The sequence below is a fragment of the Glycine soja genome, chromosome 9 (genome assembly GCF_004193775.1).
Source record: "Glycine soja cultivar W05 chromosome 9, ASM419377v2, whole genome shotgun sequence".
Classification (NCBI taxonomy): domain Eukaryota; kingdom Viridiplantae; phylum Streptophyta; class Magnoliopsida; order Fabales; family Fabaceae; genus Glycine; species Glycine soja.
Genome location: NC_041010.1, coordinates 2,566,578 through 2,580,017, shown reverse-complemented (window position 1 = coordinate 2,580,017; position 13,440 = coordinate 2,566,578). Strand labels below are relative to the sequence as shown.

Genomic DNA, 13,440 nt, shown 5'->3' with positions numbered 1-13,440 from the left:
TTCCATGGTGATTCTATGTGTCAAGAAGTTGAACAGAACAATCATAATAATTTAGCCATTCTAATTATGATATGTGAGTTAAGTCATTGACAAATTCAAAATACTTATAAGCATGATTCAGTCGTTCTACATCCTTTCAAGTGTGAATGTTTCTTTTAAAAGTATAATTAGGTGAACAAACTAGAAAGCACTAAGCAGGGTACTGGTCCTATATATCATAGAGTGTTGAGTTCAATTTTAACGACAAAACACAAAATTACACAATGACTACACCAATTTTATGCTGCACTCCTGGAAAGTACATATACATGATCCCGTTGAAAGTGGGTTTTAGGTTTAGTCCAGCAAACACATCGATGAAAAACATGTACGGGACTATTAGGTCATCGAATGATAATGTTGAATGTTTTTGTATTAGAATCGAATTCAGTCTGCATGGCTAAATTATAAAGACAATTATCATGCGAATTGAGATTATTGTATGATAACAAAACATAATTAAGATTTCCTACTCTATAAGTCTATATATATGGATAGTAAATGATGATAAAAAAACAAAAATAAAAAAAGAGATAACACAATAAACAGAATTTTAACGTAGAAAACTTCTCGGTGTGAAAAAGTATCATGGAATTTCTTATAGAAATAATCTCCATTAAACAATAAAATTTCCAATTTGGCAGAAATATACAGGATATATACAGTGATAGTGAAAGGTGTAGATTGAATGAATTTATATAAGCAGGATCACTTCTGGATAGCGGCATGACGTCGTTAAACAAACGCTGGATTGGAGCAAAGCAAGTAAGCAAGCAACCGATATGCTTTAAATAAAGAATGGAACACCCAAAATCATGTAACTGAAAAGTCTTTCAATTCACAACTGACAAAACTTTGGATAATTGAGGGGGGGGAAATACAAAAAGTCACGTAAAATTGCAAGTAGTTAGATTAGAAATGCCGATCGTCCCATGGCTTACATGATGATGGTGATTGTAATATAATGATTCCTGTACATGGAACAAAATAAATAGCTAAAGTTCATTTATATTTTTTATTTTTAATGAAGTGTTTCCATATATAGGCATATGGCTGACGTCACCGATTGATAGTTTGATATCATAGTCTACTCTTATTATGACCTAGCTAATGTTTCATACAATATTCATTAAAACATTTGATTATTTTTTTTAAAAAAATGACATCTTAAATTCATACAATGTAGTTCATATGAATTTTTATTTTCTAGCAACTTGAGACTTGGGAGTTTTGGAGAATTGGAAGTAAACGAGTAGAATAAAAACATAGAAATAGGTTGAAACGTGCACTCTACTCAACTATCCCACCCCACGCATCAAACAAACCGCTATTGAATGCAACAATCAAGAAAATAATGAGTCTTTTGGTCGCATTCACCCACAGCATTGCTGAGAAGCCTAAATCATCTCTTATTTACGGATGTGAAATCGAATCCCACATTGTTCCCGCCAAAATTACCTAGCCACATGTTTCTCTACCTAGACCAAGGTAAACCCCAGAATTAAATAAATAGGTCTAAACCCCCAACAATTATACTCCTCTACTACCCGTACAAAACTGCTGGCTGCTTGCTATAACTCTAAAACAGCCTACAAACACGAATCAATCTTTTTCATGAAAGGAATGACTGTGAATCATGAGAACCGTATTTACATTCAGTTTCCCTCTAGCAAGCTCCTTAATCTGTTCCTGGCCTCTTCAGACAAAGAACAAGCTCTGAATCTTCGCCTCTGGGGTGGACATGATTCGACAATGCTTTGGACAGGGGACAAGCAGATAACAATCACAGTAAGATTATCTGATGTGTGTAGGCGCAATGCTTCCTTAACAAGCTCTCTGGCACATTGTTGAGGATCGTCATGCCTTCTTAATCCACGCCGCACAAAACTAACTGCATCCTGGCTTGAAATTACATCCCAAATACCATCACACCCAATGATCAGGAACTCGTCGTCCTCTGTCAATGTGACCACCTGAACATCCGGCTCAGCAATAAGAGGTGACGCAGAACCTAGTGGAAATTTCAAGTCCCAATCTCCAAGGGCACGAGTCACAGAAAGATAACCATTGAGATACCCATCATCAATGAAACCACCTAACTCCTCCACTCTCCTTCGTTCTGGTAAATAACTTGGCCTGTGATCTTGGGACATATCAACGGCAACTCCTCGCCTACAAAGAACAGCTCGACAGTCACCAGCATTAGCAACCATCAAATGCCTTCCAAGTACAAGGGCGGTCAACGCCGTTGTTCCACAGGAACTACTAACACTTTGCTCATCAGCCAAGGCAAGGTCTGCGCCCAAAAATGCCCTCCGATGAGAATCTTCCAACTTCTTCAGAAAAAGTGCATCAGCATCATAAGATTGCAGCATATCAGCATCCTCAAATAATAATCTCATAGCATTGTTCTTCACAAAGGCGGCTGCATCAGGCCCTCCATGCCCATCAAAAACTGCATAGAATGCACTCGGCATAGGGTGTTTGAACACAAATCCAAGGTGGGCTGCTAGATCATCTATCTGAATATGCTCATCATCCATAGACCCCCTCGGTCCAATATCAGCACAGCAACCAGATCGAACATTCGGTGTAAATTCAGTAGCAGGAGTCTCTAAAATGGATTCTTCAATCATCTCAGAGCAACCCATAACCTAACACACATACACAAGACATCAATCAACACATCAGCACAGAACTGTTGCCCATTTAGATAGACAGGGTAAAACAAAGACACAATTAGACAAAATAGAAGCTTAACCACGAAGCCCCTTTTACTAAGAAACCCTATTACAATTGAACCAATTGGAATCTGAAACTTACCAGTATTAACACCATCTGAATCAACCGATTTTTCCGCAGGAAAATGTTTTGAACACAATAAACATTGAAACTTTTTCCTATTACCTTATATGCAATGGTACCCAAAGAAAGCTAAAGGCAAAATGGATACAAAAATTATAGAAAACCCAATTCAAAATCCCCAATAAGTTTTTGAAACCCCACAACCACAACCACTCAACACGAAAATTTGATCCTCCCCAAATCTAACAAGCAAAATAAGGAAAACGAACAACTCAAACTCATAAATTCACATATAATAAATCAACGCCGATTGATGCACAATTATCCACACAAAAAAGGGTAAAAAGACAAAAAAGAAAACTAAAAACCCACCGATTCAAGTTCCGAGATATAACCGACATGGCAATACAAAACACCGATTTGTTAATTCTCTCACCGAATAAAAACAAAACCAAAACCCAATAAAAGAAATCTCAGAAATAAAAAAAATCCAGAAAACCGTGAAAGGGAACCCAGTAGCACTCACCGATTCAAAACGAGTCGTTTCGGTGGAAACCGATTCAGAAGAAACCCGTACGTGGCCGAAGACGGGAACGCCGTTAGAGGTGGGAGAAACCTCGACGACCTTAACGTTAACGCCGAGCTCTTGCGCCACGCGAAGGTGGTACTTCTTCACGTCCAACATCGGAATGTTCTGCTTGCAAATAATTTCCGCCTCCGTCACCATGTTCTGGCTCACGATCATCGTCGTCGAAACGCAGCGTTTAGCTCAAGCCTCCTCTTCCAAAAACCACTACAACAACGCACAGCACAACTAGGGTTGCGATTTGCGAATTAGGGATTCCGAAATCGTTTCTAATTAGGGTTTGGTTTTCTCTGTTTTTCTTTTTTCTTTTCTTCCTGAAGAGCTCTGAACAACAGAAATTGCGCGTATGCGTTTCTATTTATTTCCTTTTGGCACTAAATAATTCGCGGGAGTTATTTATAAAACGCGCTACCAAAGAAATTTCACTTTCAGTACGCGCAGGAAAATACCATAGTACCCTTGGGGATCCAACGAAAGATATTTTGAAACGAGTGGTGGCGTGAGTTCGCCACGCATCGGAATATGAAATGACGAGAATAACCCTTGGTGGTTATTCTAGATCGAACTTTATGTTAATCAGGCACGTATATATTATATTAGGTAAGAGGGATTCTCCTATCGACTAAATTAAGTTAATTAATACACGATTATATATTATTTTATGTAAAATAATTACGTATCAATCACGATTTTTTAGTTTCTTTAAGTATGGATTTGTCCCAAATTTAATGATAATGATTTGTGGTTTTAATTAGCACGATTTGTATAAAAATAAAAATAAAAATCTAAAAAGAATATCACCTTCGTTAGGGCCGTGGATTTTTGAATATCCAGGCACACACACATCTCATTTTCCTTCAAGGATTTCATTTCGTTGAGTCTGCGTGTTATCTTAAAAATTTAAAATTAAAACATTATTTCAAATTTCAAATATTTATTTTGGTATTCGCCTACAAAAGTTTAATTTATCTGAAATTTGGCATGCTTATTCATCGAAATTTAGTATTTTCGTAAGATTACAAACCCTAAATTATCAAGATTAAATCACATAATTCGATACTCAAACGCACTTAAGAAATATCAAATTTCAACATTAAGTAATCCCCACAAGTAAAGGAATAAAAAGACATATCATATATATATATGTTATGGCATGTTTTCCACATGGCTGAAGTAAATAACAAAGTTGGTTACTAATTAAAGTCAAAACGTACTGTAGAAGGACTGGCTCCCCATTTCTCCACATGATCCAATACGTTTGGTGCAATGGGTTCGAATTCAATGCATGTTATTAATATGTTATATGTTATTAAGGAGGATTATAGGGTGGACAAAGAAAATAGGTTGTCCACGGTAGATCATAATTTGGCATTTGAATCGAGTAGAAAGTACAATTAAAAAATGATGAAATATTTATAATAATCTGATCTATTTTCTATTTATACATTTTTTGGGTTGTGGAAATCTCAATTCTAACCTTTTGGGTTGTGTGACACGTGTTAAAAAATTTGATTTTTTTGTTTTTTCACCTTCTTCTAGTCACTCTTTTTCTACTGAGCTTAAAAATCAAAATTTTAACCTCCCTTGAAAGTCACCGCACCATCATAAACCATCAACTCTCTACCGCAACCTCTGACCACCAACAAATAGCATTGCTGCACTTCTATCGTCGTGTCGCATCATCTCTGACCAAAACCATCTCCCTTGCTCTCTTTCTCTCACTTTCTCTTCTACGCTTCCTTCTCCCTCATTTCGTCGATGCCACTCCGCCAATGCATCGCCACCTTTGTTATGAGATTTTTATTTGATATACATTTCAGATTTTTGCTAGTGTTTTTTAGTCTTGCTTTTGCTTCTTTTAATTGTTGAAATTTGTTTTGCTTATGATGTGTTTTACAAAATGTTTCTAATAGAATCAATATCTTTTTTGGTTTGAGGAGATAGCACAGGCCAAAGGATTTTTGTTTCATCCCTTCAACAACCAAGATCAAGATTCGACATTACCCATTGAGTGCAATTTCAGTTAGATACTTCGGCAACTTCTTTTCAATTTTGATTATTTTGCTTTTGTTTCTTTTAATTGTTGAAAATTGTTTTGCTTATGAAGTGTTTGACAAAATGTTTTTAACATAATCAAGGCCTTTTTTGGTTTGAGGATAAAGCACAAACCAAAGGATTTTTGTTTCATCCTTACAACAACCAAGATCAAGGTTTGACATTACCCATTGAGTGCAATTTTGGTTAGATACTCCGACAATTTCTTTTCAATTTTGATTTTTTTTATAAAAAAAATGAAAAAAAATCGGTTTTAAGGTTATTTTTTCTGATCTTAGAACAGGCAAGGGCTTTTTATTAGATGAAATCCCCATTTTGTTTATTGTTAGGGTTTGAAATCCCACTTTGGTAAGTTTATTTCTTTTTTCTCCCTGCTTTTGTTTTTTTTTTTTATGTTTTTGTTGCAAAGTTAGATGCATAAACCACTTTAACAATGAAGGTCTTGGCAACATTTTTTTCCACACCCATCCATCTTCTCTGCCCAACTTTAGCTCCCAACCCTCCAAAGCCTCCTCCAATTGGCTGCACAATGGGGATTTCCCATTAGACCCACGATCGTCTCCATGAGAAATGCGATGACCACACTCCACCACACCAATCACCAACCTCTGCAATGTTCTTGCTTTTTTGTTCAGAGTTAAGAAGAATCCTATTGAACTTAGAACATAATCTCACGTCTCCTAACCACTTTGCTTCCCAAAAGCTCACATTATTTTCACCTCCCACTCCACCATGTTGTCTCCCAATGTTCTAATTTTGACAAAGGAGAATCCATTAAGAAAGGATGCCTCTTGTATATTCATCACCAACCCCACTTTTGATAGATAGCCCACATAGCACTTCCCCAACCATTCCTCATTTTTTTTTCTTATCATGATAGATCATGTATCCTCAATCACCACCCTATTGTTGTATTTGCGGGTGAGCTGTGACACCAGGCTTGCTCACTTTAGTTGCTTAAGCATACGTCCAACCTTTCTTCTTGAGACTAGGTTTGTATCTTATCTTAACCTGTCTTGATCTCCTATATTCACCCCTAAAACTTCCTCTGGCACCGTATTTTCCATACGATTTGTTCACAAGCATCTACAAATTTCTGATAGAGATATTTTGGAGTCGTTTCTCCAGGTCCAATTCATCATCTTCTTTCCTAAATCTCACAAAATCATACCCCTGGCCACTTTTGTTCCTCCTTGGTGAAATAAACACGTTGGTAACTGTGCTACATCTCCTAAAGAAACTTCATAGGTTGTTTACATTGAAGTTTTTAGGAAAGTGTGTGAAGAAAAAAGTTGGGCACTTGTCTCTCCGGTTACCATTGAACCTGCCTCTCACTCGGACACTAGTGTTTACTTACCCATTACTATCGCTCATGTATCCTTTCATACCGTACATACTTTCAACATATAATAATATTACTTAGGACCCCTTCCCATTGGAGCTCAAATGGACAATCTTTTGCTAAGACAATTGATTGATTCATCTATACAACTTAAATCTCGTTTAGTCTTTCAACTTAAAAAATTAAACATTTGTTTTTTGTTATATTCAAAAACTCACGTGTGACAAAAATGTTCTTTGATCTAGCTAACGAGAAAGTATATATATAGTACTTTGTTAATTGGAAATGTCATAAAACTTTCTTTATAGTTTTCCAATGATCTAAATTCTAAGATTTCTCTGAATTTCCTTACCATCCCAAGTAAAAGACTAAAAGCTACTATCTAGTTATGTACAAGTCTAAACATACATTAAGCTCCCAACAATGTTAAATTCATACGAATTTGTTTCCATTTGTTTGTTTCTGTTTTAGAACATTCTTAATTTGGACATTGGATGGGGCTTAAATTGTCTTTTTTTTTTAATTGGAACATAAGATGTTGGAGATTTATCAACTTTGAATTTTTCTAAAAATTTATTGATATATACTTTTTGAGATAAATTTAACAATCCTTTGAGATCTATCTCAAAATATTTATATTCCAATCACATAATTTGTATCATTCGTACCTTTCATTTCAATAGCAAGAAAAAATTTTAAGTCTCACTTAAGAAATCAATATCATTTAGTTGAAATTTAAGGTTTCTAAGAACAAAGAAAAACACAAAAGCCATAAAAGAAAGATGATTGATTTAATTAAGGTTTAAATACATTTTAGTCCTTACAATTTAGTGTTTTTTCATTTTTGTCCCTAGATTTTTTTTTTTCGTTTTAGTCTTTATAAATCGTGTTAATTTTATTTTTCATCCTAAAAGTGTTTTAGATAGAATTTTGAACAGTCAAAAAATATTTTGAACAGTGAAAAACTATTATTTAAAACACTTTAAAGGATAAAAAAAATATTTTACAAGAATTAAAACAAAAAATAATTACAAGAGACAAAAATAAATAAATAAAAAAATTAAACTATGGTGATAAAAATATATTTAAGCCTTTAATTATGGTCATAAAAATAAATTTAAGCCTTTAATTAATTAACATGTTAAAATTAAATTTCATCAATTTACCTAGAAATCATTAAATGAGATTACTACATTTTGTTTTGTCGGCTAGATTCACCAACTTATTTAAATCTTATTTCCTTTCATAAATAATTCTATTTTCTCAATTAAGTTCCCTAATCCTATAGGTGAATCAAAATTAAGAGAAACAAACAAGAAGATCAAGTCAACATGAATCTAATAGAAAGGATTGATTTCTCACCATATAAAGAATCACCATATATATTCTTATTAGAGAAGGAATCCACATTTAGCGGTCAAATACATGTGTCTCAAATAGATATGTGTTTGAAGGAGGATACGCTTGTAAATAAAAAGCAAGAAAATCCATAATCATGATCTTAATGAGATAGTGACAATTCAATAAATATTCCTAACCTAAAGAATCACAATATATCTCAACTCCCATAACACATTCATACACCAAATATTCATTCAACTTAATTAAAAATCATTTTAAAAAATCAAAATCAAATAAGGAACCAAAATGAATTAATAAATCAAATCAAGAATATATATATATATATATATAAAAGATCAAACAAAATCCTCTCAACTCCTAAAGAGAGGGGTTTAATTGAACATTTAAAAAACAAAGAAACAATAAAGAGAGAAAAATGAAAAAGGATTCAATAAATAAAAAATTAAAATTGATCCATCATATCTTTTCATTTGATTATTAAACTATTATGTATATTTATCATACACATGGCACATTTTTCACAACCAATTCAGCACCCACCCTTGCGTTATGCTTTCCATTTCGATATTATTATATTATTCTATATGATATGATTAATGTATGAAGGTGCCCTCCTAGGAATGCTATGCATGTTCATGCATAACCTGATTACTTTCGGCCCTTATTCGACACCTGGCTTAGTGTCTAAAATGGCTATGGCCACTATGATCAAGTATCGAGAGCTAATATTGTTGATGATTACAACATGTTATCCTTCATTCATTCGAAAAAAAATATAAGATTGACTTAATCATAAAAAATGATAAAAGAAAAAAGAAAGAAAGAGAGATTATATGTTCAAATATCTTAAGTGACATTTCTAATATAATTAATAAATTAATAGTTGTCAATAAAAAAATTATTTTCCATTTGATAGTCTAAACTTTGAAGCCAAATACAATAAGCCAAGCAACATGTATATCAAGTTTTTATTTTCTAATATTTTTTATTAATTATAGTATTGGTCCGTATTAGTTTTCGTCAAAAATAATAATTAATCTTCATTAAGCGCACATAATTAAGGTAGACAGTTTTAGTTAGTATTTGAACTCATATCATTTGATTAAAAAACACAAACTACTACTAATTGTGTCAATGTTGATTTTCTTTTTATCAATACTATTTAATTTAATAACTAATAAAAGTGAAAAACGGAGCAGTTTTCTTTTTGTCCCACAGGATAACCATCAATCAGGATGTATGACTTTATGACAATAAAAAATGCAAAGAATAATATAATGTTGCCAAAATGTATCCAACCCAAGTCGTGTCATGGAATTTATGGATCCCATTCACGCAACATAACAATAACAATAAAATAAAAAATGGGGTTACCTAAATTCTGGTTGGATTCTTAATTTTGTTTTCAAGAGGTGGGAACGGATCGATCGGTATAAAATTTCTTTCATGGGAATTGTGGTGCTGTTTTCTGTACGTACGAGGCATGCATGTGTGAAAGAAGCATTTCATCGACCCAGTTCTTCTGGGCTGTTAGGTGGCACCTTTTAAACATGCATGTTTAACAGGGGATGTGCATATTCCTTGGCTTTTATATTTTGTTTTCAGACTTTACCCTTATTTTCTATTGAGATAAATCATTAAAGAGTTTTCTTCTAAAGGTTTCATTAAAAAATGAAATAAATAATCTAAACGTGGATTTATTCATGTAATCAATCACGACTGGTGAAATAAACTTCAATCATATGAGTATTTTGTCAACATGAAGAATAGTAGATTCAATTCATTCAAATTCGACTGTTTCACTTGTTTAGTCTTGCTTTGCATCAGCCTACAAATTTAAATGGGTTTCCTTTTCTATGTCCACATTCATCTCGCGTAGTCTGTAATTAAACAAGCCAACCCATGGATCAATGATAAGAAGAAGAAAAAACTAACTAAGTGCATTTACATGGTGCAACCTGACAAAAAATAAAACATGTTTGAATATTGTAAAGTTTGAAGAACTTTTGAGAGCTTTTCTAATAAGAATTTTCTCGATTTTCAATAGAAAAATTCTTAAAAACTCTTTTAGCTTATATTCAAATAGGCCCAATATATTTTGTTCCCGGTCCTGGGCCAATTGCATTGGCATAGAGTTGATGACACTAGTACTAATTGCATTTAGATAGTTTTCATTAAAAAATTCCATCCAATTCCTTACTTAATATATTATTTTTATACAGCGACACTCATTAATTTTTAAGAACTACGTGTGCCTCTTTTATTTGTGTATGTTTCTTAATAAAAAAAATAATGTAAATATAATAATGTTAACTCCAACGGAAGGTCGGCATAACTATTTTTAAGATTTAGTTTCACAATTAGGCCAATTTAAATGATGCAAATGTTTTTTTAAGCAAATGCAAATGTTAAGATACTAACTATTATACAAATTATTAATTCATCGTATCATAAATTTTAATATGTTTCGGACATAATGTTTAATAAAAATAAAACTCATTATTAATTTCTTTTAGCAGTACACATTAAATAAAAGCTGTACTTAATTTAAAATACTACCGAATAATTGATTCTACATGCCAATCCGCACAAGGTTTGCGAGTCACTGTCCTACAAAATACAAATGCTTAGTAAAAAAATTAAGTTACTACCACTCATCACTTAATTAGAATATTATCATTGATAAAAGGATTAATGCCTACTAAAAGCATGGACGAGACATCACGTCAAGTATTCTGCCTCTTATGTGATCCAAAACTATACATCTTTCACATATATATGAAATAACACTTCATGCAGTTCATAATTAGTACTACAAATGATGTTTAAAAAATGAATCGAAACACAGAAACATTGAGTCATTGATATGTTGATTCTGCAGCTTCTCCCAGAGGTATATATAACAATATAACACCATCCTTGGGCTTGGATAATGACTAACTGGTACGTCTGAGTGACTATTTTTCCTATTTTTGGTGAAACAAATATATATATGATTGACCATGATGAGCATTTTCCCTTTGAAAGCATATATAGTGATCTTCATAAGCATCTGAAAATTAAGCTATCATCGTAAAGTATGACATTTGTTCAGAAACAAAATACACCCATAAGAAAGTTATTAATTACTACAAAAGAACCGAAAATGAGAGGAAAAACTTCTATTAGATAAGAGATTTCTTATATATTTTGTGTACCCTATTTGAATGCACTAAATTTAATACGCATCATCAACACACCCGTGTTAACAGAAGTTTTCTGGTAGGGCAAAATAATCCACTACCAATAACGGGCAATGTTGCTAATGGTATTAGCAATAATGTCCTCAAGTTATAACATTTTAAACTTTTCGAATAGTTTTGTCTACATACATGATAATATCCTCCACTAATTATTGTGTTGCTAATTTGAAGATTTTATATTATTTTTATCTGCAGCTATAATGGTTTGTATGTAATATAGGTGCAATGAAAAGAAACAAAAAATAAATTTTAAAAAATCACATTTTAAGATAGTTATGTTGAAAATCGTCTTTGAATGCGACTTATTCTAAGATGGTTTTGAAAAAAACGGTCTTAGAATGTGGTATATTCAAAGACGATTTTTACAACAGAATTGTCTTAGAATAGACCTCATTCAAAGATAATTTTAGAGTCATAACCGTCTTAGAATGACTTAGTTCGAAAATGATTATAACATCTAAACCGTCTTAAAATATGTCACATTTTAAGATGATTGTGAAATCGAAACTGTCTTAGAATATGTCTCATTCTAAAATGGTTTGGATGTCGTAACCGTCTTCAAACTAGACCCATTTTAAGACAGACCGGTGGGAAATCGTCGTTGTAGGTATTATAACATTCAAAATATTAACTGCGATGACGGTCCAAAACCGATGTAGTATACGTAAAATAACCTTCATAGAAAATAACTTTTTTAGTAGTGACACCACAACTCAAATGTTATTGTGATGAAATCCACAACTCATATGGAGTATATAAATAACATGATTATAAGTTATTAGTTATATATAACCATATGTTAACTTTAATTTCATAATTTGAGTGATGATGATAGCTGGATTTGTTTTTGGGCTTTAGTTAAGGCCCACCCATTTTGAACTACTTTCATTGTCCAATCTATCAAAGTACCAACACATTAGGGGATTTTCTTCCTATACCCATTATTTTTCCAATACACCTAGCAATGAGAGGGAAAAATAAAAAATATCCTTATATATAACCACATATGGATTGAGGCTTACGAATTTATGAATCCGTAAGAGGACCTGTGACTTTTACGTTATTGGTATAACGCTCTACTAAGTTAATAGGTCAATTATGTTAAAAAATAATTAACGTCGTTATATATAACACTAAAATTTCTATTATATATTTAATACACATATAAGTTTACATAATAAATTTTCTAATAATTAATCTTGATCTAATAATGTATTTTTTACACATAAATTGTTATTAAGCCTATGATTTTTATTTAAAATTTATATATGTAAAAAGATCAAAATTAATTGTTATAAAATTTATTATGTAAACTTATATGTGTATTAAATATACATTAGAAATTTTAGTGTTATATATAGCGACGTTAATTATTTTTTAACATAATTAATCTATTAGTTCAGTTAGTTAGAGTATCATGCTAATAGCATAATTATCTTTTAACATAATGGGTCATATGAATTGTCAAATCGTAAGGTCAATTGGCAATCCACATGGGTATAGATTATCCAATCCGTATGTGTCCATATAGATCGGCCTCACGGATTATCAATCTGTAGGCTATATGAAGAAAAGAAAAAAAAAAGAAACGAATAAGAAAAAGTAAAAAAGGATAAAATTAAATTTTTTTAAAATATGTTAGGTGTAAAAAAAATTTGAATGATGTATGAAGAATCACCAAACATGAGAGCAGCTCATGTAATCCCCTAGAAAGTATTTCCTATATTTTAGATAGTGTATTTGACAAGTCATTTTAATATTTTATAAACTGATTTGATTAAAATAAATTTATTTAGTCCAAAAGTTTATTTAAGTAGCTTCTGATTTATTTTTAGAAGTTTTTTCAATTAGCTTATAACGTATAAGTTAATTTTTTCTATTTTTATATTGGCTATGATTTATTTAAAATTCTTTTTTATTTTTTTCAATATAGAAACCATTTTATTTATCATGTTACTCTTGGTGGTGTCATGTTCTATCTTTCATGCCTTTTACTCTCACACCAACAT

General features: G+C 32.1%; 1 protein-coding gene across 1 annotated transcript; it reads right to left on the bottom strand.

Annotated features, from left to right (window-relative positions):
* Positions 1-1,274: 1,274 nt before the first annotated feature.
* Positions 1,275-3,808, bottom strand: LOC114367893 (probable protein phosphatase 2C 13). The gene is made up of 2 exons (XM_028325137.1): positions 3,371-3,808; positions 1,275-2,693 (listed from the first exon to the last, which is right to left on the bottom strand). The coding sequence occupies exons 1-2, from the start codon at positions 3,587-3,589 to the stop codon at positions 1,695-1,697; spliced, it is 1,218 nt and encodes a 405-aa protein (XP_028180938.1). The 5' UTR covers positions 3,590-3,808; the 3' UTR covers positions 1,275-1,694.
* Between the last annotated feature and the right edge of the window lie 9,632 nt (positions 3,809-13,440).